Here is a 22,792-nt window from a genome sequence, read left to right on the forward strand (position 1 = left end):
ATAGCTACTAGAATAAGAAATGAAGACAAAGTTGAGGAACCTCAACGGGGACAACTGACAGAGCTTCGTCTCAGACTGAGGCGGTTGAGAAGGAACTGAGGGCAGTTCGCCTGTGCAGTGCTATATAACAAGGCACAAGGTGACTAGCACGCATGCACAGGCCGAATAGACACAGCTATGAGAAATCTCTGATCAAAGGCTCAGGGGGACGCTAGCACACCTACGGCAGAGCACCCATAGGGACGCTACTTGAAGAAGAATCCATAGGTTCTGAGGCTATTTAGAAGAGATGGTGAGTGACAAACTTTTACTTCTAAAGCATGTCAAATAAAATCTCAATCACAATCTCTTTGTAGAAGGTTTTTAATAAACTAAGGTAAACAAGACAACTTCATGCACTACACTGTTACCCAAGAACCTCAGTTTACAAATATTCTTCAGAAATAAGTCATCGGGAGAGTAATTTTCGTTAACTTTTGGAGCACCACGTATGAGTATGTTCATTTGAATTACCCTTCCCCACTGCCTCTTTCCTTCTGCCTCTCCATAACTAAACAAGACCCCTGACAAATCAGGCACGAGTTTGCAACGTGCTAAGGAGGAAAAGTGTAATATGTCTGTGCTATATACGTATATGTACGCAAAGGCCTCAAGGTACACAGGAGGATGGCAGTAGCCCCTCTCTATGGGTATGTCTACAAGCTGTGCTGCTGTAGCATAGACACGACAGCAACGGAAGGGGCTGTCACTGTAATGAATCCATCTCTTCGAGAGGCGGTAGCTAGGTTGACTGCCAGGTTGCATCTATCGTGGAGGGAGCCGACCTCACTACATTACACAGAGCATGACATTTTTCACAGCCATGAACAAGGTAGCTAGATCGACCTACGTTTTAGGTGTAGCCAAGCCCTATGTGGCTCTGATAAGAGCACAGCTGGAATAATGTACTTAAACTCGACTACTTCTACTCAAAACCAAGCCTTAGGGCTTGTCTACATGGACACTAAGTGCAGCAAGCTGAAGTGTAAATCTACCCTGTACTAGTGTGCTGCACACTAAGTACCTGTCTGGCCGCTGCAGCTGCGCACTAACAATTGCCTAGCGTTTCTGATCTACCCTGCTTTGAAACAGGGGTAGATCAGTGTGCATTAGACCAGGGAACTGTTAGGACATGGCAGTAGTGACCAGATGGACAGTATGTGACACACTAATGAGGGGTAAATTAACTCCCCAGCTTGCTGTGGACTAAGGGCTGGTCTACACTTAAAACTCAGGTTGACCTTGATACGTTGCTCAGGGCTGTGAAAAATTTCACATAGGGTTGCCAGATGTCCAGTTTTTGACCAGAACACCCAATTGAAAAGGGCCCCTGGTGGCTCCGGTCAGTCCTGTTAAAAGTCCAGTTGGCAGGCTCCCTACCCAGCTCCAGGGAAGCTGCAACATGTTCCTCCAGCTCCTAGGTGCAGGGACAGCCACGGGGGCTCCGCACTCTCCCCCTCCCTGTGCACCGGCCAACAGGAACTGCAGGGGCAGCACCTCCGGGTCAGGAGCTTTGAAATGAGGAAGGAAGGGGAGGTTCTGTCCTCAGAGAGGTGTGATCTGCCCTGATCATCTCAATGGGATGTTAACTCAATAAACTAGTGGTGATAATGATAGTTTAAATGTCAGAATTTTTAATTTTCTCTGTTGATCATTTCTACTTACCACAGAAAAGATGTCCACAGTTTGTTTCAATGGGAAACGTAGCCTGCTGTAAACAGACTGGACAGGACATGTCAGTATAGAAACGATGTCTATCACCAGCAGATGCATCCTGTTGGGACAAAAAAGAGAGACAAATTGTTCAGGAATTAACTTCAATTTAGAAGACCACTTGAGTTTTAACAAACCCAGAATATATTCTCTACTTGCTAGAAGTCAGACACAGATGACTCAAACTTAAAACTAAATAAGAGCAGGAATAGAATAATATTTAAATAGAAAAATTAATTCAGTAAGCAGGTGCTTGTGTAACAAGTACGTTATTTTCTTCCATCTGTTCTATATAGCATACACTTCAATCTAATTAAGGACAATGAAAATAAAACCTTGTGATCCTATATTTAACAAACAGAACCCTTTAGTTTAGGTGCACTGAAGTGGGAGTGATGCTCAAAAAAACTAGCTTCCAATTCACTACTCACAAAAGCCTGTCTATACTAGACAAGAGGCAATGCATCAGCATTAGCTATAAGAAGAAATTTTTGCCCGGGCCCTATTGTAGAAGCAGCCTATGTACCTCTTCTTGACAAGCTCAGACAGTGGATAGTTAACTTTGAAGTTTAACAATTCCAGCATGTTGGAATTGGCTAATCCTTGGATTCCTTCCATGGTTCTGTCACAGGCATCCCAGTCTAGAATCTCCTGTTCCCGTATGTGCCAGGGAAGGGGCCAATGCCTTTAGCTGGCCTGAGTGGCTCATCACCGCAGCTCACTGGGCCTTGGCTGCTGTGCTATTTTCTAGGAAGCTTAGCTTGTTAGTCTAAATGCTTCTGGTCCCTGCTCCATAGCTGCAAATTGGACGCCACATTTGACTTCCTGACCCCCTACTTCCAGGCTCTATGTTACTGTGCAGGGAGCATGCACTGTAATCTAACTTACGTTCCCTTGTGGGGAAACTTGGAACTGTCCTGTTCTCAGGGCCGGCTCTAGGTTTTTTGTCGCCCCAAGCTCCGAGAGCGTAACTGCCCAAGCAAGCAAGCAAGCAAGCAAAAAAAGAATGGCCAGAAAGCTGCCTCTGGAATTGTGCCGCCCTAAGCACGTGCTTGCTTTGCTGGTGCCTAGAGCCGGTCCTGCCTGTGCTTCTTTAAGGCTCTTCTGAAAGAGATTATGGATTCCAGTTTGAGAAACAGGGGGATAGATCTGACAGGCCCTTTCAAATTTATCTATGACCTAAAATTGTAAGGGGTTAGCATGATATCCATACAAGAAATTTGTCACTTCACCAATAGCTGAAGTTAGTTTTGATAAGTCTAGCTGCAGCGAATGGAGTTTATGCAATGGACATGAACACATTTTTTTTTTCTAGAATGACCCGTTTCAGAATTTTTTTAAACTTTAGCAGTAAAGGAGCAACAGATCTACACCACACATTATTACATGGATGGACATTTCCAACATCTAGTATGGTACCTGGTCTGTTTGAAGCTGCTGCCGAAGTGCCCTCACTAGCTCTTGGTTGTCTGGATGAATGTTCTGGTGCTCATTTCTGTGAGAGGGGAAAAAAGTGAAAGAACAATGACTGTCAGAACACAGAAAAACAAAGTTTTAAAAGCAAAGTGATTTAAAAAATAAAACTTGAAACTGAGGGGGGAAAAAATCATTCACCCTCAGTATAATTGATTTTTAAGAAAATTCCAGCGTAATTAAAGAAACTGCATGATCGATATGTTTCAAAAGGTTTCACTGATATTCTAAGCCATGTGGCACTGTGACCTTTCATCAAAGGAAAACACCCTTCTTATGACCAATCATCAAGAACAGCTTTGGCTGAAAATTATCAGTTTTAATAAATGAAAACAAAATCATTATTGTGTAAAAAAATCAAGTTACTTGTAAATATATGTTAGTTAACTCAGAAATAAGAGTTATAATATTTTTTTCTTTCCATTGGTAAGTACTTTGTTGCTGGAAACAATTATGACGATTGTTTTTTCCTTCGCTTGGCCCCATCCCCCAGAGCAGGCTGTGGCTGCGCCGCCCGGCCTGGCCCACTGGAACATGCTGTGACCACGACACCGGGTCAGCCCGTCGGAGCAGGCTGTGGCCGCGCTGCCCAGCCTGCCGGAGCAGCTCCAGCCAGGCCAGAGACATCCTCCCCTGCCCCTCCCCAGATAAGGTGGGAAGGGATGGGATGGGGAGAATGTGGGGGTCCTGGGCTAGGGAATGTGGGGGGTGGTCACAGGGGTTACTCCCCTGACTCCCAGCTTCTCCCCCACAAAAAATTTCCCCACCAGTTGCTGTCCCGGCCTGTCAGGGTAAGCAGCTGGCACGCCAGGACACTTTACTTAGGTTTACCTCCGTGCCTGCGGACGCTCGAGGTAAACAAACCATCTCGGCCCACTGGCGGCTATACTGATGGCCCGGGAGCCAAAGTTTGCTGACCTCTGTATTACAGGGTCGGCTTATGAACGGGTTATACAAATTTTCCATTTTTACTTATCCATCTTGGAAGGGTCGGCTTAAAAACGAACCCAGCTTATGCTTGAGTATATACAGTACTTAAAAGGAGAATCAGAAGAAAGGGCTGCACTAAGGACTGATGAGAAATGGGAGGAGATAAACATTCATCACTTTTCCCCAGACTTCAGCAGGCCACATGGAAATCTTTCTGTATCAATGTGGTGTCATTAAGCTCAGCTAAAAATCTTCTACAAGAGATAACAGAATTTTCAGTATTATATTGAGTATTGTTGAAGTTGCAAAGAAGTTCCATTATGAGTCTGTTTTCATTTGCTCTGTATTTTCTAAAACATTTACCTTTTGGGATGAAACTGCAGTGTTTGGTGTTCACTCAAAGGTGATTTTTTTTTTTTTTTTTGAAAGTTTGAGCAAAATTTTGTGTGTGTGGTTTTTTTTCTTTTTAAAGTTTGGCCATGTTGAAAAACAACGCACATTTCCCATTTTAGTAGTGCCTTTGCTTGGTTTTGGAAAAAGATGAAAAATTAAAGCAAACTAAAATCTAAGCAACTGAAATATTGCTAGTGAGCATGCTACATGGGAATCTAAGATTTTTTGCTGAGCCTAACAAAGAGCTACTCCATCTCTGACACCTTAGTGCACCGTCACCCTGCCGAGGGGCCTGGCAGAACTGCTGTTCTCCCCGCACAATGGGCTGGAAGGGACAGGACTATTGTCCTAGGATACTCCTGGGGAATGCTGCACCACTGCACAATGCAGAATCTTGCAGAAATTAACATTGTGTGCGCAGAATTACCTTTCCCCCACAGAAATGGGGTTAGCTGCTAGCTGCCACTAGGGGCCACTGGACTCAGCAGAACCTAACTTGCATGTAGAAGACACTGTCGGTGAGAGGAGGGGGAGCTGGAGGGTTCCCGGCAGCTGCAGTTCCCAGCGTACCTTGAGGGAAGGAGAGGGCAGCGCAGGAAACTTCCTGCAAGCCTGGGAGCAAGCATCAGGCTGTTTCTCCCTCTGGATCCCTGGGCTCTGGCAGGGACGGAGCAGGTGTCTGGGCAAAGGGGTGTCCCATAGCTGGGCTCCGGGGAGGAGGGGTTGTGGGTGTCTGGTCCCCCGGCTGGGCTCTGGGGGAGGATGGGATGCAGGTATCTGGGCTGAGGAGCCCCTGCGGTTGGGCTCTGGGAAAGGTTTTCTGGGTGTCTGGCTCCCCGGCTGGGTTCTGGAGGGGACAGGGGGGAAGGGAAAGAGAAACAGGAACTGGGTTGTCAGAGAGGTTTCTTTAACTCTCTGCTCCTGGGGGAATTTGTGTGTGTCTCTGTATTGTTACAGACATACTTGCTGACAGGTATTTTGAAATAAATTATCAAAATAATTGAATCTGGCATGATTATGTAGCTAAATAGGAGCTCCCAGTGTGACTCTTGACAAAAGAGCTAACATGTTCTGGGACATATAAACAGGACAACCTTAAGTGGGAGTAGAGATTACTTTACCTCTATATTTGTTACTGGTGTGACTGCTGCTGTAATACTGTGTCCAGTTCTGATGCCAACAATTCAAGAAGGATGTTGATAAATTGGAGAAGATTCACAGAAGAGCCAAGAGAATGATTAAAGGATTAGAGAACCTGCCTTATCGTGATAGACTCAAAGAGCACTGTCTTATTAAGTTAACAAAGATAAGGTTGAGGGTGACATGATTACAATCTATAAATATCTACATGGGGAACAAATATTTAATAACGGACTCTTCAATCCAACAGAGAACCAATAGCTGGAAGTTGAAGCTAGACAAATTCAGACTGGAAATAAGGCATACATTTTTAACAGCGGGGGTAATTAACCATTAAATCAATTTATTAAGGGTTGTGGTGGATTCTCCATCATTGACCATTTTTAAATCAAGATTGGCTGTTTTTCCTAAATATATGCTGTAGGAATTATTTTGAGGAAGTTCTATGGCCTGTGTTACACAGGAGATCAGACTAGACGATCACAACGGTGCCTTCTGGGCTTGAAATCTATGAATTGTTTACAACATAATTATACACCCAAATTTTTTTCCAGGAAATACTCATTCTGGAACTCTAATTTTTATTTTATATTTCTTTAAAGTGGACATTTCCCCAATGGCTCTATGAACTTTTGCAATTTTGCATACCTGACTTTGCAATTTTAGCATCTTCTTAGTGTAGTTTTTAGCATTTCATAGCTTATGTATTCTTTCAGAAATAAATGAAAATGGCTTGCAGAGTACTTGCATGCTTGGCAATACACAATAATGTACTGTTTTACAACATCAGATATACATACACAGCCTATTGTCCCTTTTACACAAGGTTCTCAGGGAATGAGAAAAAGGACATTCACTGTGCAATGTCCACAGAAAATACATCAAGAGTTCCTGAGGGGCCTGCTTTGTTCACAGCATGCCTTGTAAGAGGACAGGAAAAATCACGTCTATTATATTGGAATAGACAAGAAATTATATGTGACTATGTAATTAAAGCCTGTTATAATGTATGCATACAAGGAAGCAGAGTGAAGATTAGATGTGCAATCTTTACTTTGAAATCTCTTGAATTCTGAGTGCTTCATGACACAACAGCTTTAACCTTATTTTATTCATTTAAAAAAAATCCCCATAACCTGGAATGATTCAGTAGCCACCATCAAATGTCATGACTCACAAAATGAAGTGTGGATCTAAATGAGGTAAGAGCTCCGGCTTCATTCAACATGCACTTCCTCCAATGAAAATGAGACAATGCTCATATGGAATCTAATTTACCTATATGGTAACACTGTAATCTCCCCTGTTAAAAAGTAAGTCTCTTTGTAGGTTTCACCTCTTTTGGAAACACTGATGTATGCAATGACTAGATAACAAAGATACTGGAAAGCAGGGTAGATAAGCCATGAGGGACAATTAGGTAGTTTCTGATAGAATATTCTAGATTGTTCGGCTCCTTTTAACTTGTTAGATGAGCTAAGATTTCACCATCTCAGCTCTGTCTATTGTGACAACTAACTCTCAGCTTTTAGAGAGGATGGCTGCAAGCTGACTAATTTGTCAAGATTTAGTTACTTATAAAGGCAAACTGACTTAACAAAAGTGTCATTCTAATGATGGAATTAAATAGCTGCAACTCTTGGAAGATTTTAATTTTTTTATCTTTTACTGTTAATAGCTTCTTCTTCAACAGCTCAGACTTTGAATTCATGCACTGTGATTTGTTTTTCTATAATAAAAAGAGGAAAATCACCACGTCCCTTAAGTTCAATAGACCCTCCCCTTCATATTCCACTTCACGCTCCATTTCTGCTCTCAAGGCCCCACTCAAACACACTGTTGCTCCCCATCCTGTACTGCTTCCTAGTGTCTGCTGTTCTTCCCTGCACCCCTCTTCAACAGTCATGAACCCCACTCCAAGCTTCCCCGTCTCCTCTTTCCCATTCTATACTTGCCACATGCCCGTAGCCAGTTTTCAATATTTTAAAATAAAATCTCTAAAACTGGATAGGGGCAAGAGACAGAGGTAAGGATGAGAAGGAGACTGTGGGGAGGGGAACAGATGCAGGGTATGGCAACATGGAGGGGTATGGTGTTGAGAGACACGTGAAAGAATCTGAGGCTCATGCTCCTCCTCCCCTCCAGTGTTTGGTGGATAAGGAGAGTGGTACCCAAGAGGTTTACAGATTTAGGTGGGGACAATGCTGGAGTCTGGGGAAGGGAGTCAGGATGCCTACTATCCTTCAAGCTCAGGAGCTGAGTGAGCCAAGGATGCTGCTGAATGAAATGCATCCTAGAATCCTCAAGGAGCTGACTGAGGAGATATTTGAGCCATTAGCGATTCTCTTTGAAAAGTCATGAAAGACGGGAGAGATTCCAGAAACGGGGAAATATAGTGCCTCTCTATAAAAAAGGAAATAAGCTTAACTTCAGTATCCGGAAAGATAATGGAGCAAATAATGAAGCCATCAATTTGCAAACATCTAGAAAATAATAAGATAAGTAATAATCAGCATGGATTTGTGAAGAACAAATCGTGTCAAATCAACCTTTTAGCTTTCTTTGACAGGGTAACAAGCCTTGTGGATGGGGGGGGAAGCGGCAGACATGGTATAACTTAACTTTAGTAAGGCTTTTGATACTGTCTCACATGACCTTCTCATAAACAAACTAAGGAAATGCAACCTAGATGGAGCTATTATGAGGTGGGTGCATAACTGGTTGGAAAACTGTTCCCAGAGAGTAGTTATCAGTGGTTCACAGTCATGCTGGAATGGCATAATGAGTGGGATCCCGCAGGGATCAGTTCTAGGTCCAGTTCTGTTCAATATCTTCATCAATGATTTAGATAATGGCATACAGAGTACACTTACAAAGTTTGCGGACAATACCAACCTGGGAGGGGTTCCAAGTGCTTTGGAAGATAGGATTAAAATTCAAAATGATCTGGACAAACTGGAAAAATGGTCTGAAGTAAATAGGAGGAAATTCAATAAGGACAAATGCAAAGTACTTCACTTAGGAAGGAACAATTTCCACATATACAAAATGGGAAAAGACTGCCTAGGAAGGAGTACTGCGGAAAGGGATCTGGGGGTCAGATTGGACCTCAAGCTAAATATAAGTCAACGGCGTAATGCTGTTGCAAAAAAAAACAAAAAAACACCATCATTCTGGGTTGTATTAGCAGGAGTGTTGTAAGCAAGACACAAGAAGTAATTCTTCCACTCTACTCCGCGCTGATTAGGCCTCAACTGGAGTATTGTGTCCAGTTCTGGGTGCCACATTTCAGGAAAGATGTAGACAAATTGGAGAAAGTCCAGAGAAGAGCAACAAAAATGATTAAAGGTCTAGAAAACTTGACCTATGAGGGAAGACTGAAAAAATTGGGTTTGTTTAGTCTGGAAAAGAGAAGACTGAGAGGGGACATGATAACAGTTTTCAAATACATAAAAGGTTGTTACAAGGAGGAGGGAGAAAAATTGTTTTTCTTATGTAACCTCTGAGGATAGGACAAGAAACAATGGGCTTAAATTGCAGGAAGGAAGGTTTAGGCTGGACATTAGGAAAAACTTCCTAACTGTCAGGGTGGTTAAGCACTGGAATAAATTGCCTAGGGAGGTTGTGGAATCTCGATCATTGGAGATTTTTAAGAGCAGGTTGGATAAACACCTGTCTGGGATGGTCTAGATAATACTTAGTCTTGCCAGGAGTCCCTTCCAGTTCTATGATTCACCCTTTAAAGAGTTATGCTGTCTTAAAGACAACCTTAAGCACAGAAGCACTGAATTGCTCTATGTTTCAATCCAGTTTGCTTCTCCAGCAAATAACCATTTAGGACCTGAAGGCAGATCCAGTGTGTGCGTTCTGTACGTAGCCCTTTGCTCTGTACAAGGTATCAAGCTGACTAGCTCCCTTACCCAGGCCATCAGCAACCCTCATCGTAGCCATGTATCCCTGAAGCTCCAACTCCAAGCAAACTCTGCCTGCTCTAATATTGCTCATCAAAACCCCTTATTCTATCCATGCCTCCTTATGCTTCCGTTCTTCTTTCCTCCTCCATACTTCTATTACCTTCCTTTTTAAAGTTAAAAACATTTCCAAATTAAACTTATCAAAATGTTTAATTTATTAAATATAAACCTTTTAGGTGTTAAACATTTAAATATTTGTTTATATGTAGGACTTCTGATTTTAGGTTTTAACCAATAAACACTGAAAAAACACCCAGTAAACACACAAAAAATAAATAAAAATGGTGTTTATCCAGTAAATACAGGAAATAGATACTTGTCTCTAAGGGCTTATCCCCAATGAAGCAGTAATGAGGACCACGGGGTGAGACTTTTAAATCACACGAATGAGCCACACATGAATTGGTCCATGTAGACCCTGCTGGTACACACTAAATATTCCCTAGTGCGCTTTAAAGTAGTGCTGTTTGAAACAGTACTATGTGAAAGCGCACTAAGGAATATTGCAAAAATAATACTAATTACAGTATATACTACTGCAATGAGTAATGTATATACTGCAATATACATTACTCATTACAGTATACATAAAGACAAATCCCAGAAAACACCCCTCCCCTCCCAATTTGGGACAGCTACATAAAACTCAAAAATTGCTAAAAATAAACCCTGAAAAATGAAATAAAAAAAATTCCCCAAACAGAAACCATATTTATAGGTTTATACATTTAATTTATAAAACTAAAAACTTAAATAGGGCAAGTCACAGAAGAGGCCAGAGGGACTGGGAAAAAGGAAACTGAGGAGACATAGGATGAAGACAAGAGAGTCTTTCAGGGGTCTGAGGAGCAAGAGCTAACCTTTGCAGGAGGGACACAGAGCTAAAATGCACCCATCTTCTAGAATTCCTTTGATACAGGAGACTGTAGAGTGCCTGTTCTGCCCCATGTGCTACTTCTGAACTGCAGAACTGCTTCTAAGCCCCACCTAAGCTTCTAGTCTACTCCCTTAGTTCTTCCAGGTTCCTCTAAGGCATGCTCCATAGGTGTCCCTACCTCTAGCTCGGCCCCTCGGGCAGCTTCCCTTGCCAGCATGCACATATTTTCATGCAGAATTCAATGATGGAAATCCAGTGCATGATAAAGTTCATTTAAAATTCTTCTCCTACATTTCCCTGGCTGTGAAATATCTGCTATGTTCAAATGTCTACAAGCCTGCGTAATGGCATGCAATCTGAAGCGTAGACAATTAATTTGCTGAAGAATCAATAACAACTTCATTACGTTGAATAGAGCAATTTTGAAAATCCAGATACATTTTGATTACCCGGCACATAAAATTCTTTAATCCTAAACCTATAGATACTTTTTAAAAAAAAAATCTCCTCCTATCCTATAGTATTTGAAACATATTTATAAACCAACTACTTACAAATAAATCAGTCAATCCATTCAAAAGTTTAAGGTAATTAAAACTAGGATTTATAACAGAAGTGTAACTGCAACCTTAACTACAGAGTCACTATTAACATCTCCATAATAGCAAGTGATTGTGATATTAGCTATGCAGGCCATGAATTTAGTAATTTCTATTCTCAGGGAATGTTGGACCATATTCAGTTTGACCAGCTGAAGATCCGGAAAAGAGTTTGGCATCATCCCTGGAAAACTTGTCATTTCATTATGGTTATGGATTAAACATCGAAGTGTGACAAGCAATCTTCAATTAAACAACAAGATATCTAGACTGGGATGTCAACAATTTATTTCAACAGCATGGAACCATAATTACTTTGCACCTTAATGCAACTACTCAATTTAATAGAAAAAGTTAAAACTTCACAGTAACGTTGGAATGCATGTATTGATCAATTCCTATCAACATTGTCTCACCTTAAGAGCATATACACCAGAGCAGCAATGAAAGTGAAACTGAGCACAACAGCCACCAGTACCTGGTCACTTATTCCTTCTATAACCGAATCATTATCTAGTTTCAAACTCTGAACTTCTGCTTGTTGACTGGCCATTCCAGGTCTAAAACGTAAAAAGAACACATATATAAATATACGTATGCACATATATACACACACACACACAATTCTTGAAGCTATATATAATTTATTGCTTGGAATATATACCAAAAAAAAGCAAAGTGGGAAAAAGAAGTTGAATTTGACCATATATACACAGCTTGTTGTAGGGGTTTGAACTAATACCATTATAATACCAGCAAAAGTTTTAAATGATTGGCTGCTGCCGGAAGTGTTAAAATTAAACAAGATTTTTTTTTAATCTGCCAGATATACTACCTGGGGATCCTCGATAGGAAAGACTGCTTGATTTGACACACGTTCCAAATACAGCCTATCTACATCGAGTATGCATCCACGGTCTGGAGTGCCAGGGGTTCTCAAACTTTTTCATAGTGTAGACCACATGGGAACAGTCTTTTGGACCATCCCCTATCTATGGCAACTACAGGTGGGATTTTCATAAGCGATACATGTTAGCCTAATGTTGCTACTATTGAAGTCAATGGGAGTTTTTGAGAAAGCCACCCTATAGCATTTACTTACACAAAAGAATATTTAAGAAGTATTAATGGGGGATGGGGGAGGAGGTAATCATGCCTCCTACTCTTGCTCTTCACTGTATCTGCCCTTCCTACATGTTCTATTTCCATCTGCTAGAAACATGGAGATTTAGCATAGCACACCCAGCCACTTTCCTCACACAAACAGCAAGTGCTCCTCAGAGCAGTTTGGATGTCTCTGGGCTAAGCCTTGAAGGAAGAGGTCATTTTCAGATTACTTCTTGTTCTAACCCAGGGGTCGGCAACTTTTCAGAAGTGGTGTGCTGAGTCCTCATTTATTCACTCTGATTTAAGGTTTTGCGTGCCAGTCATACATTTCACTGTTTTTAGAAGGTCTCTTGCTAACAACTAAACTATTGTTGTATGTAAAGTAAATAAGGTTTTTAAAATGTTTAAGAAGCTTCATTTAAAATTAAATTAAAATGCAAAGCCCCCCCCGGACCAATGGCCAGGACCCGGGCAGTGTGAGTGCCACTGAAAATCAGCACGCATGCCATAGGCTGCCTACCCCTGTTCTAACCCTTAACATAACATTTGTTTTTGTGTTAACTTCATATTGGCAAAGATCAGAGTGACTTGTCTTCTAGAGATAACGTTGGCTAAACTACAGCGGGAGAGGTAAACGAAATAAAATTGGCTGCAACCAGCTGTTAAACCACTCCTGTGGCAATCAAGAAGGGCTCGGAACCACAGCTGTGAACATTATGAAACCAACCAGAGAAAATGAAGCTGGCTTTGGGAAAGGAGTGACATGTTTACAAAATATCATGCTGGAGCTGTGCTCCATCACAATTAAAGTTTTAAAAATATTTTTCCTTGATGATAAATATGGACTCTTGGAGACAAAACCTGAGACTAATCTAAACTTGTATAATTTATATAATCTTCTACCTCTCTCTCCACCCCCTCTCAGTATACACACCACCATTTTAGGACTCCCTGATACCTTCTTATACAATAAATCATTTCAGAATTTGGCCCTTAATGTTTGAAAAATGCCAGCGAGGAAGTTATTCATTAGCCCTAAATACACATTAAATGGAAAGAAAGAACACCAAAGTCATGGAGATTAGTGTACACCAGTAATGATATGATTTCACTTAGAGGAAAGCATACCCATTATTCTGGCAAAATTTCCATCAGTCTACTATTGATAGTCTCAAAAAACATCTTTTCACCAAAACTCAACATGGACCATAAAGGTCTAGTCTTCCATCAGTGTGGGGAATTTACACGCTAGCCTCCATTATATTTGTGGGAGCGACCTACTTCAGTTTCTTCGCAGCAGTGAAGAAAGACAAGCCAATGCATTCTGCCATCCCAGTAAGTGGATGAGTGAGGATATTTTTAAGGACTGTAAGAATGGGGAAAAACTTACCCAGAACGAAGGGTCGATTCCTTTCAATGTTCCTATATACTGGCCTTCCACAGTTAAAAACCAAATGGAACAAAGCATACATGAAGTAAGTGAAATGACCGGGGTAAGTCGACCTAAGTTATGCTACTTCAGCTACTTTATTCACGTAGTCAACGTAGCTTAGGTCAACTTACTACAGTGTCTTCACTGTGCTGTGTCGATGGAAGACACTCTCCAGTCAACTTCCCTTACTCTTCTCGGAGAGCTGGAGTACCAGGGTCAACTGGAGAGCGCTCTGCCCATTGATTTAGTGGGTCTTCAGCAATGTCGATCTCCCCTTAGTGAAAACAAGCTCTTAGTAGTCCTAAAATATGCCTCAACCTGAACAGAGACCATTACTTCTGTAACTATGGTTGTAACAGTCCCCCAGCTCTACTTGGCACTGGTGAGGCCTCAGCTGGAGGAGTGTAACCAGTTCTGAACAGCACACTTCAAGAAAGTTGTGGACAAACTGGAAAGATTCCAGAGGAGAGCAACAAACATGATAAAAGATTTAGAAAATCAGACCTATGAGGAAAGGTTAAAAAAAACTGGGCATGTTTAAGTCTTGAGAAAAGTAGACTAAGGGGACCTGGTAAGTGTCTTCAAATATGTTATGGGCTGCTGTAAAGAGAATGGTGATCAATTGTTCTCCATGTTCACTGAAGATCGGACAAGAAGTTGCAAGAAGATAGGACAAGAGTTGCAATCTCTGCACTGACAGAAATTTACGTGAAATATTAGGAAAAACTTTCTAATAATAAGTACAGGTAAGCACTGGACTAGGCTTCCAAAGGAGGTTGTGGAATCGCTATCATTGGAGGTTTTAAGAACAGGTTAGACAAACACCTGTCAGGGATGGTCTAAATATACTTGATCCGGCCTCGGTGCAGGGGGAATGGATAAGATGACCCTTTGAAGTCCTTCTACCCCTATATTTCTATGATTCTATAATTTGCACTCATCATTGTTTTTCCCAAACAACTGTGCCACAGTCTGTTTAAATTTTTACAGAACATCTTTTCCAATGGTACCAAACCAGGACTCCTGAGAATCACACCTAAAGTAAAGTTAGAATTCACACAATAGACTTCACGTATATTAATATATAAAAAAAACCTCAGGTCTTTCTTTATAGACGGGTCCAGGTCCTGTGTTCTACCCCACTTTAATACTTTCAGCAGACTATGGTGCCTTAGGCTTAATTCTCTTGCAGCCTCCACCACCATTTGATAATGATTTTAGGACAGGAATGATAAAGAGGGACAGTACTAGTCAAGGGAATATGTGGGAAGTTATACTAGTATAAGGTAGGGTGTGAATTTAAGTTATAGTTATACCAGTATAATGCCCTGTGTGGACACACTTATAGTTATACCAGTATAATGCCCTGTGTGGACACACTTATTCCAGTATGAGTGCCTTTTTTCAGTTTAACTTAACTCTTTCAAAGCAACATAAGTTAAATCAGAAAAAGGCACTCTTACACCAAAATAAGAATGTCCACATGGGGAGTTATACCAGAATAAAGTACAGTGATATAACTATACTGGTGTAATTTTATCTGTATAACTTCCTGTGTAGACAAACTCTGAGGCTGCAGTGCTAAGAAAGTCTTTCAAGCACCAATGCCTTGGGGCTGAGGGACTGGGCTCCCCTCTCTGCTGTCTGTCTTTTTAGCAGTTATACACACACTGTGTTTCTGAAAAATCATCTGCTGGAAATGGAGGGGTGAACTTGATGGTCCATAGCATGGGACAGGTTATACTCAATGTCTCCTCCTTGGGTCACATTTCTCTTCCTCTCCCCAAGTCATAAAGGAGTTCAGATGTGTTTATAGAATCATAGAATATCAGGGTTGGAAGGGACCTCAACAGGTCATCTAGTCCAACCCCCTGCTCAAAGCAGGACCAATCCCCAGACAGATTTTTGCCCCAGATCCCTAAATGCCCGCCTCAAGGATTGAACTCACAACCCTGGGTTTAGCAGGCCAATGCTCAAACAACTGAGCTATCCCTCCCCCTATACAGAATATGGTACTCGTACGGATGATCAGCTTCTCTGGATGGGATACCATGTAGCTGTTAAATAATATTAAGAACAAATTCACCAGGAGATTCTAGTACTGGATCTGGACCAAGATCTTTCTATACTGATTTGTTGCAATTGCTGACTGGAAGCAAAGCAAGAATTATACTGGGTATCATAAGAATGGCCATAATGGGCCAGACCAATGATCCATTTAGGCCAATATCCTGTCTTCCTACACTGGTCAATGCTAGATGCTTCAAAGGGAATGAATCATTTGAAGCATAGTATAGTTGGAATTATGTTTTCCAATGTGCATTACTTTGCATTTATCAACTTTGAATTTCATCTGCCATTTTGCTGCCCAGTCACCCAGTTTTGTGAGATCCCTTTGTAACTCTTGGCAATCTGCTTTGGACTTAACTATCTTGAATAATTTTGTATCCTCTGCAAACTTTTCCACCTCACTGTTTACCCCCTTTTCCAGATCATTTATGAATATGTTGAACAGCACTGGTCCCAGTATAGATCTCTGGGGGACCCTATTTACCTCTCCCTTCTGAAAATTAACTATTTATTCCTACCCTTTGTTTCCTGTCTTTTTATTAGATCACCCTTGTCCACATGTTTGTTGTCCCCCTAAAAGAATTCTAATAGATTAGGGAGGCATAATTTCCCTTTATAAAAGCTGTGTTAACTCTTCCCCAACAAATCATGATAATCTATGTGTCTGATAATTCTGTTCTTTACTATAAGTTAGTCTTACCAGACTGTAACTACCAGAATCACCTCTGGAGCCTCTTAAAAACTGGTGTCACATTAGCCATCCTCCAGTCATCTGGTACAGATATTGATTTAAGTGATAGGTTACACACCGCACTTAGTAGTTCTGCAACTTCATGTTTAAGTTTCTTGAGAACTCTTGGGGGAATACCATCTGGTCCTGACGACTTACTACTGTTTAGTTTATCAGTTTGTTCCAGAACCTCCTCTACTGACATCCTAGACTGGGACAGATCCTCAGATTTGTCACCTAAAAATGGTTCAAGTGTGAGAATGTCCCTCACATCCTCTGCAATGAAGACCAATGCAAAGAACGAATTTAGATTCTCCGCAATGCCCTTGTCTTCCTTGAGTGCTCCTTTAGTCCAGTGGCTCCACTAGTTGTTTGGCAGGCTTCCTGCTTCTGATGTACTTAAATTTGTTGCTGTTAGTTTTTGAGTCTTTTGCCAGACGCTCCTTAAATTCCTCAAATGAGACCAACTACCCAAGAAGCCAAGTCAGAGATTTTATCTTTGGATGGGGTGTGCTAATCTTTGGAATGTCTGACACTACCTTTTTCCATCTGTCTTCTGAAATAAAGATTCTCTTTGATGATAACTTAAGATGCTGAAGTTTTGTGTCGGTTGTAATTGGTCTGTTCACTTGTTTGCTCAAGTCATGTTTCTGAAGGCTTTTAGAAATGGCTTGTGGACCCAGTGTAACATGATGAAGTAAACTTGACAGGGCAGACATGTATCCCTTTCACTTAAAAGAAGGGATGATACTTGAAAGGAGTCAGTTGTGAACACTCATGAAAAAGTTATGAGTCCAAAAAGGAGTACTCTCTATAAAATGCCGCTTCTTAGAGCAGAAGCTGAAGTATGTCTGGATAATTCTCCCCAAACACATCTTCAGTAGACCTTCAGGAATTTTATTTTCATATTCTAAGCTTTGGGAAGATAACTCTGTAATGAAGGATTTCAGTATTTCTCCCTGTAATATTGATTTCCTTATGGAGTTAATAAGAGACACAAGATCTTAAATAGGATGTATGCTATTGTTTCTTTGTACCACAAAGATTCTTGTGACCTTTTCAAAATCTCTCTCTCTTCCCCTCCATGGAACTGGTTCTAATGTTCTAATACGTAAGAGATGGGCTAATTCATATATCTTCTGATGTGACGGAGGGTCTTGTTGATAGCACTGGTTTATTTTAATTTACTTTGGGGAAAGGATAAACTTACCCCTGTGATAATGAGTGAGTTCTATTATATGTCCATCCCTGATTTTCTCAAGCACCCATTTTTTGAGATGACTCACTCCTGGATGAGGCCCCCTCCACTCCGGTAGAAGGGCTGGGATAGGCCCAGACTTGGGAAACCAAAAATCAAGGGAAATTTTGTGGGTTGGATGATTTCCTAGAGAATCCCAGACTTGATCTTCCAACTCTGAGGAAAGGCAGCAACGGCCTCTGCCTAATGTGTAATATCTATGCTGGAAGCTGGAAGAGCAGTGACTACAAAGGGAACACCTGCTAAAATAAGGTGGTTTGAATAGAGACGCTTCATTGGAAGAATGGAGAAAGTTATTCTCCTTGTGTAAAGCCTCAGTGACTGCTTTGTCTCTATGCTTCCCAAAGAGCTTATCAGCAAGATATTTGGAAGGATATCAGATGTTAACCTGCCATTCCAATTTCTTCAAGTGGCGTCATAGGTGCTTTGGGCCAGGTCTTTGGAAGTTTTGAACATACAGGAAATCAGAGTCAGATGGAACAGCAGCCCTGAAAATGTTGCTAAGGAAATCAAGTTTCAAGTAGTTTTATGTAGGATTTACTTTGCCTTTTTTGTGTATGTCTGTATGCTTGCAATGGCCTTTCAGTCAAGCACAGAGCTGCACCCGATAAGACTGCAGCCAATACTCACAGGGCTAAGGTGGCTGTATCCAAGTTTAGTCTGAGCAATTAACTTATTCTTTTGTCTATGGGTTTGTCAGGAACATTCTCTCAGATGGTATGACTATGCCCTTTACTAAGGAGGCTACAGCAAGCTTAACCTTAGGCAGAGTAATGAAGATCTTTTAGTCCTTATATACAAGTGACTCTTAATGGGAATCCCCACTCTATCTTAATCACACCTTCATAAACCAGGTGAGAAGAATTACACAGCTGATCAATTTTGCAAGGTTTTGGTTGTTAATTTTCTGGAAACATAAGCACCTGAGAAATTAGAGCCCCGATTTGTGCATAATTCTTGGAAACCTAGTTGAGAACATGAGGTATCTGGCTTAAAGGCCCAGATTCAGATATTTCTCCTTCTCTTTTGAGAATCTAGAGAGGAGATTCACTCGTGAGAAGTTTTAAAACTTTCTGCTGTCTCTAACACCAGTCCCTGGGCCAAAACCCAGAGAGAAAAATTAGAGTGTATGTGAAAGGACCCAAGCGAAAAGGACAGTCTGCAGACATGTATCCTTGTATCCTGCATACGTCCTTAAGGAAAACAGTAGCCATTCTGTGACCTGCTGTGGGACCCCGAGAAGCTGGAAGAAGAGAGGAGGTAAGTCCATCTCACAAGGAAAAGGATCTGAATTATTTCACTCCATGCTCCCTCTGCTGTGTCTGGGCTGAGCAGGGACCAATTGCACAGAATGAGGGTTTAGCTGCAGCCACTAGTGGCTACCTGGCATCAGAAAGGTGGCAGTAGCTGGCATCTTTCATGGCAGCTGTGGCCTTGCAGGTAAAACAGCTTGAGGGATGCGCTTGTTTTACAGCCTTCTCAACAACTTCAGCATGGACCTTGCCTACATGTTGGCCGGGAGCAGGCTTTTCTTCGTCCTGGTTGCTACAGGGGAAATCATTCCTTCTCCCAAGATTCAGGAGACTCCAGTGAAACTTTCCTGCTTGCTCTACACGCTGTGGGATTCAGGGGAAGCAGCAGGGAGGCTTTGAAAATCTTAACCCCTAGTTCGGTTTCTGTGGCCTGCTGTCCATCTGCCATTTCTCAGAGGGGAGGAGAGATTACGTCCTTCAGACCCTCTTCTGAAAGCCAAAAGGTTTTCTAAGTTCAGCAGTTTTGAGCCTCAAAGTCTTGAAGCCACTGAAGAAACAGTGATGTTTAGTTAAGAACACTTCAACAATCTTGTGAAAGCTCTGCTGCAAAGGGAGACTTGAATTCTGCTGTATGTACTGCTTGGAGGGCAAAAAATTCTGGGGAGATCTTCCGGAGGGGCATCCCTAAAGCCAAGCTCAGAGCAAAGATCTTGGTTGCCTCCAGTTGCCATACAGAAGGGGTTTGCCCATTGTGAAGACTTGCTGACACAAAGGGAACCGAGAAACATCCATTCCTAAACTCCACATGGTCCAAGTTAAAACTGACATATTGTTTGGAGGTGAGGTATGTATGTTATGGGAGATAGATGTGGGTAAGGGTTAGGGGTATGTAGGAGACTGAATTAAATTTGGATTTCTGTCTCCCTACTTATTTATTTTTACTGAAGTGTCTCAGGACTCTCCTAGAGAATCAGCAATGAGTTGACATAAGTAAATAAGGTTTGTATTCAACTACTTTATGAAATTCTTGTCATGCTCCATTATTTATGCAAATTATTATTTTTTTTTAATTATATTTACCTAACCTTTTCAGCTTATCAATTTTAGTTGAATCAATCTAACTGCAAGACCATGTGTTTTTCAGATGCCAAAAAATCCATTTAAAAGACATGCTTCCTTCTCTGTGTTAAAAATTTGTGCTCATTGTTTCTTTACGATGTATAAAGGAGGATAGAAAGAGTTTTTTAATTTGTTCCTTCTCTTTTATACTGCAAATTCAGTTCTTCTTTATGCTAGTTTTCATGGAAGACTATGGATGACTGGTAAAATTATTTATAAGAAAGTGAAATATTAATTCAGAGGAGAGGTAACTTTTACTCAGACTTTTAAGAACTTGTTTTTTCTTGACATCCATCCAACTGAATAATCAGTTGGGAGACTCTCACTTTAACAAAGATTCATTCCCACACTGTCTTTCAGTTAAGAAATGAGAAAGCTCACAATCCTCCAGCAAAATCAACTTACAAAAGACAAAAAAAAAGAAAACAAACGAGCAATTGTTTTTTTTTAAATAGCAAAAAATGTCAGTCCCTCTTTAAACATCAAAAAAAGAAGCAAAAAGGACACTAACCAGATTTTTAATTGCCAGTCCTCTTTAATCTCCTGGTGTTTCTAATACAAAATATCAGGGCTCTTCAGTGTGAAAAAAAAAAGAAAGAATTACCTTATCTTTTGCACTGTGACCCAACTATGTCACAATTGGTTTTATCAGGACTTGGTTAAATAGCAGAGAAGCAGATACCAGATGTATTTGCATCTGGAGTCTCAATGACTAAGGAATGGAACTATACACAGACAGATTGGTAGGGGCTGGGGGTGGTAGAAGGTATAAAGAAATGTAATTTATCTGGGCAAAATTGTCATTTCAAGTTACCATCTCAGGCACAAATTCTTGCCTGCTCTTTATCATGGTGACTCAGATTGATGATAGTAAAACTAATGATAATTTACTCTCTTGTCAACAAAGAATTATTTGCCGTAGGCAAGTAGAATTTTTCAAGGCTGATTTAATTACTGTCAGGTTAAAAATTCACATTGGTCACAAGTTATCTACTTAATCTCCATTGCTTCTTTCCCAATAAAGGAATATCACAAATAACAGCATCTTAAATTACAACAGTGGCTTTTATTCTTGGAAGCGCACACAGAGCACATTGAAATTTAAGGGCACAAAGGGGCATGTTAATGCAGATGTATTACCTCATCATGCTTCTGAACTGCCAGCTAACAACAGAAATACTATCAAGATTCTGTTTCATATGGCACAGTTAGAACAATCCCACACACCATCATTTAGAAGGACACTAAAAATGAACCAGTGCTTGCCATAGTATATGAAATAATTATTGCTGGCTAGCCAGACCAGAATATTCATGATTTTCTACATTTTCCATATATTTGAATGCCTCTTACTTATCTGCTGGGGATGTCTTATCTGCTATTATACTCCCAAGAGAGATAACAAAAGATCTTAGACACAAGGGTCACATAGGTATAGGAAAAATGAAGTACCTTATTATGGCTCTAGATGGTCTAGAAATGACAAATTGAGATGGCATCAAAAACGAGTAACCAAGAAATTAGGAGGTCACATACATCTGTGGACTTTCAGGGCATAGTACAAGGCTCATCAGTTTGCTCAAATCCCTTACTTAAAGATGGGTTTGAATTGAGAGTGTCCTTTTAAGGATTTGTTGAGGGTGAATAAGGGGAAATTATTCACCTGAAATTCTGTTTCTCAGAAGACAATATTCTGACAGGATTCTTGCTCCTGGGCTTTTGCTTCTTAGCGTGAGACTGGTGGAATATCTTTGCCTCTTAAACAATTTACGTAAGTGAGGGCAGCAGTAGCAGGGCATGGCACAAGCCCAGGCCCCTCCTGGCTGTTGCATGCCAACTCCTGCTGCTATAAATGCTGTCCTCTAAAAGTGCAGTCAGTGTCTTTGGTTTCAAAGGAGATGAAGCTCCCAGGATAAGCCAATGCAAAATGATTTATCATGACTAAAAAATACATCCCAAAGAAAAATGCACCAGGATAATGGAAAGATTGACTAATCCAAAAAAGAACTGGACATTAACTCTTGTTGTCCTCATAATAGGATTAAAAAATAAACAAGAGTTTTGGAAGGAATATAATCCCACAGGGTTTATCTAAACGGTAAATGGAACGAAAATAAGGTTCAAGTCACAACTATAATTACTTATCAGTGCAAGTGTGTGCATGGATACTTTTATTTTCTATTTATACATAATTTAAGTCAATTTTTATGGACAGTAGGGCACTTTTTCCAAAATAAGAATATGCACATATGGACTTGCATGATATAATTAAAGATGTGACCTACAACTGATGTATTTTTGGAGTAGCAGCCGTGTTAGTCTGTATCCGCAAAAAGAACAGGAGTACTTGTGGCACCTTAGAGACTAACAAATTTATTAGAGCATAAGCTTTCCTGGGCTACTGCCCACTTCTTCGGATGCATATAGAGTGGAACATATATTGAAGATATATATATACACACACATACAGTGAGCATGAACAGGTGGGAGTTGTCTTACCAACTCTGAGAGGCCAATTAAGTAAGAGAAAAATTTATTTTGAAGTGATAATCAAGCTAGCCCAGCACAGACAGTTTGATAAGAAGTGTGAGAATACTTACAAGGGGAGATAGATTCAATGTTTGTAATGGCTCAGCCATTCCCAGTCCTTATTCAATCCTGAGTTGATTGTATCTAGTTTGCATA

The 22,792-nt window shown here is 40.8% G+C and overlaps 1 protein-coding gene across 7 annotated transcripts in view; it reads right to left on the reverse strand.

The window, feature by feature from the left end:
* RNF170 (ring finger protein 170) overlaps nt 1–22,792 on the reverse strand; it is a 55,326-nt gene that overhangs the window by 21,033 nt on the left and 11,501 nt on the right. For 4 of the 7 annotated variants that reach the window (XR_004646059.1, XM_034773116.1, XM_034773114.1 and 1 more), the window contains exons 3-5: nt 11,555–11,698; nt 3,172–3,247; nt 1,705–1,813 (exon numbers count right to left, since the gene is read on the reverse strand). Coding sequence is in view for 6 of the 7 variants with exons in the window: in XM_034773116.1 (XP_034629007.1) it covers nt 1,705–1,813; nt 3,172–3,247; nt 11,555–11,691 (322 nt within the window). In the remaining variant the exon portion in view is untranslated. Of the gene's footprint in view, nt 1–1,704; nt 1,814–3,171; nt 3,248–5,669; nt 5,719–11,554; nt 11,699–20,618; nt 20,681–22,792 lie in introns of those variants that run through there. The other 3 variants (XM_034773117.1, XM_034773119.1, XM_034773118.1) reach the window with 3 other exon arrangements.

Source organism: Trachemys scripta, chromosome 6 (assembly GCF_013100865.1).
Source record: "Trachemys scripta elegans isolate TJP31775 chromosome 6, CAS_Tse_1.0, whole genome shotgun sequence".
NCBI lineage: Eukaryota > Metazoa > Chordata > Testudines > Emydidae > Trachemys > Trachemys scripta.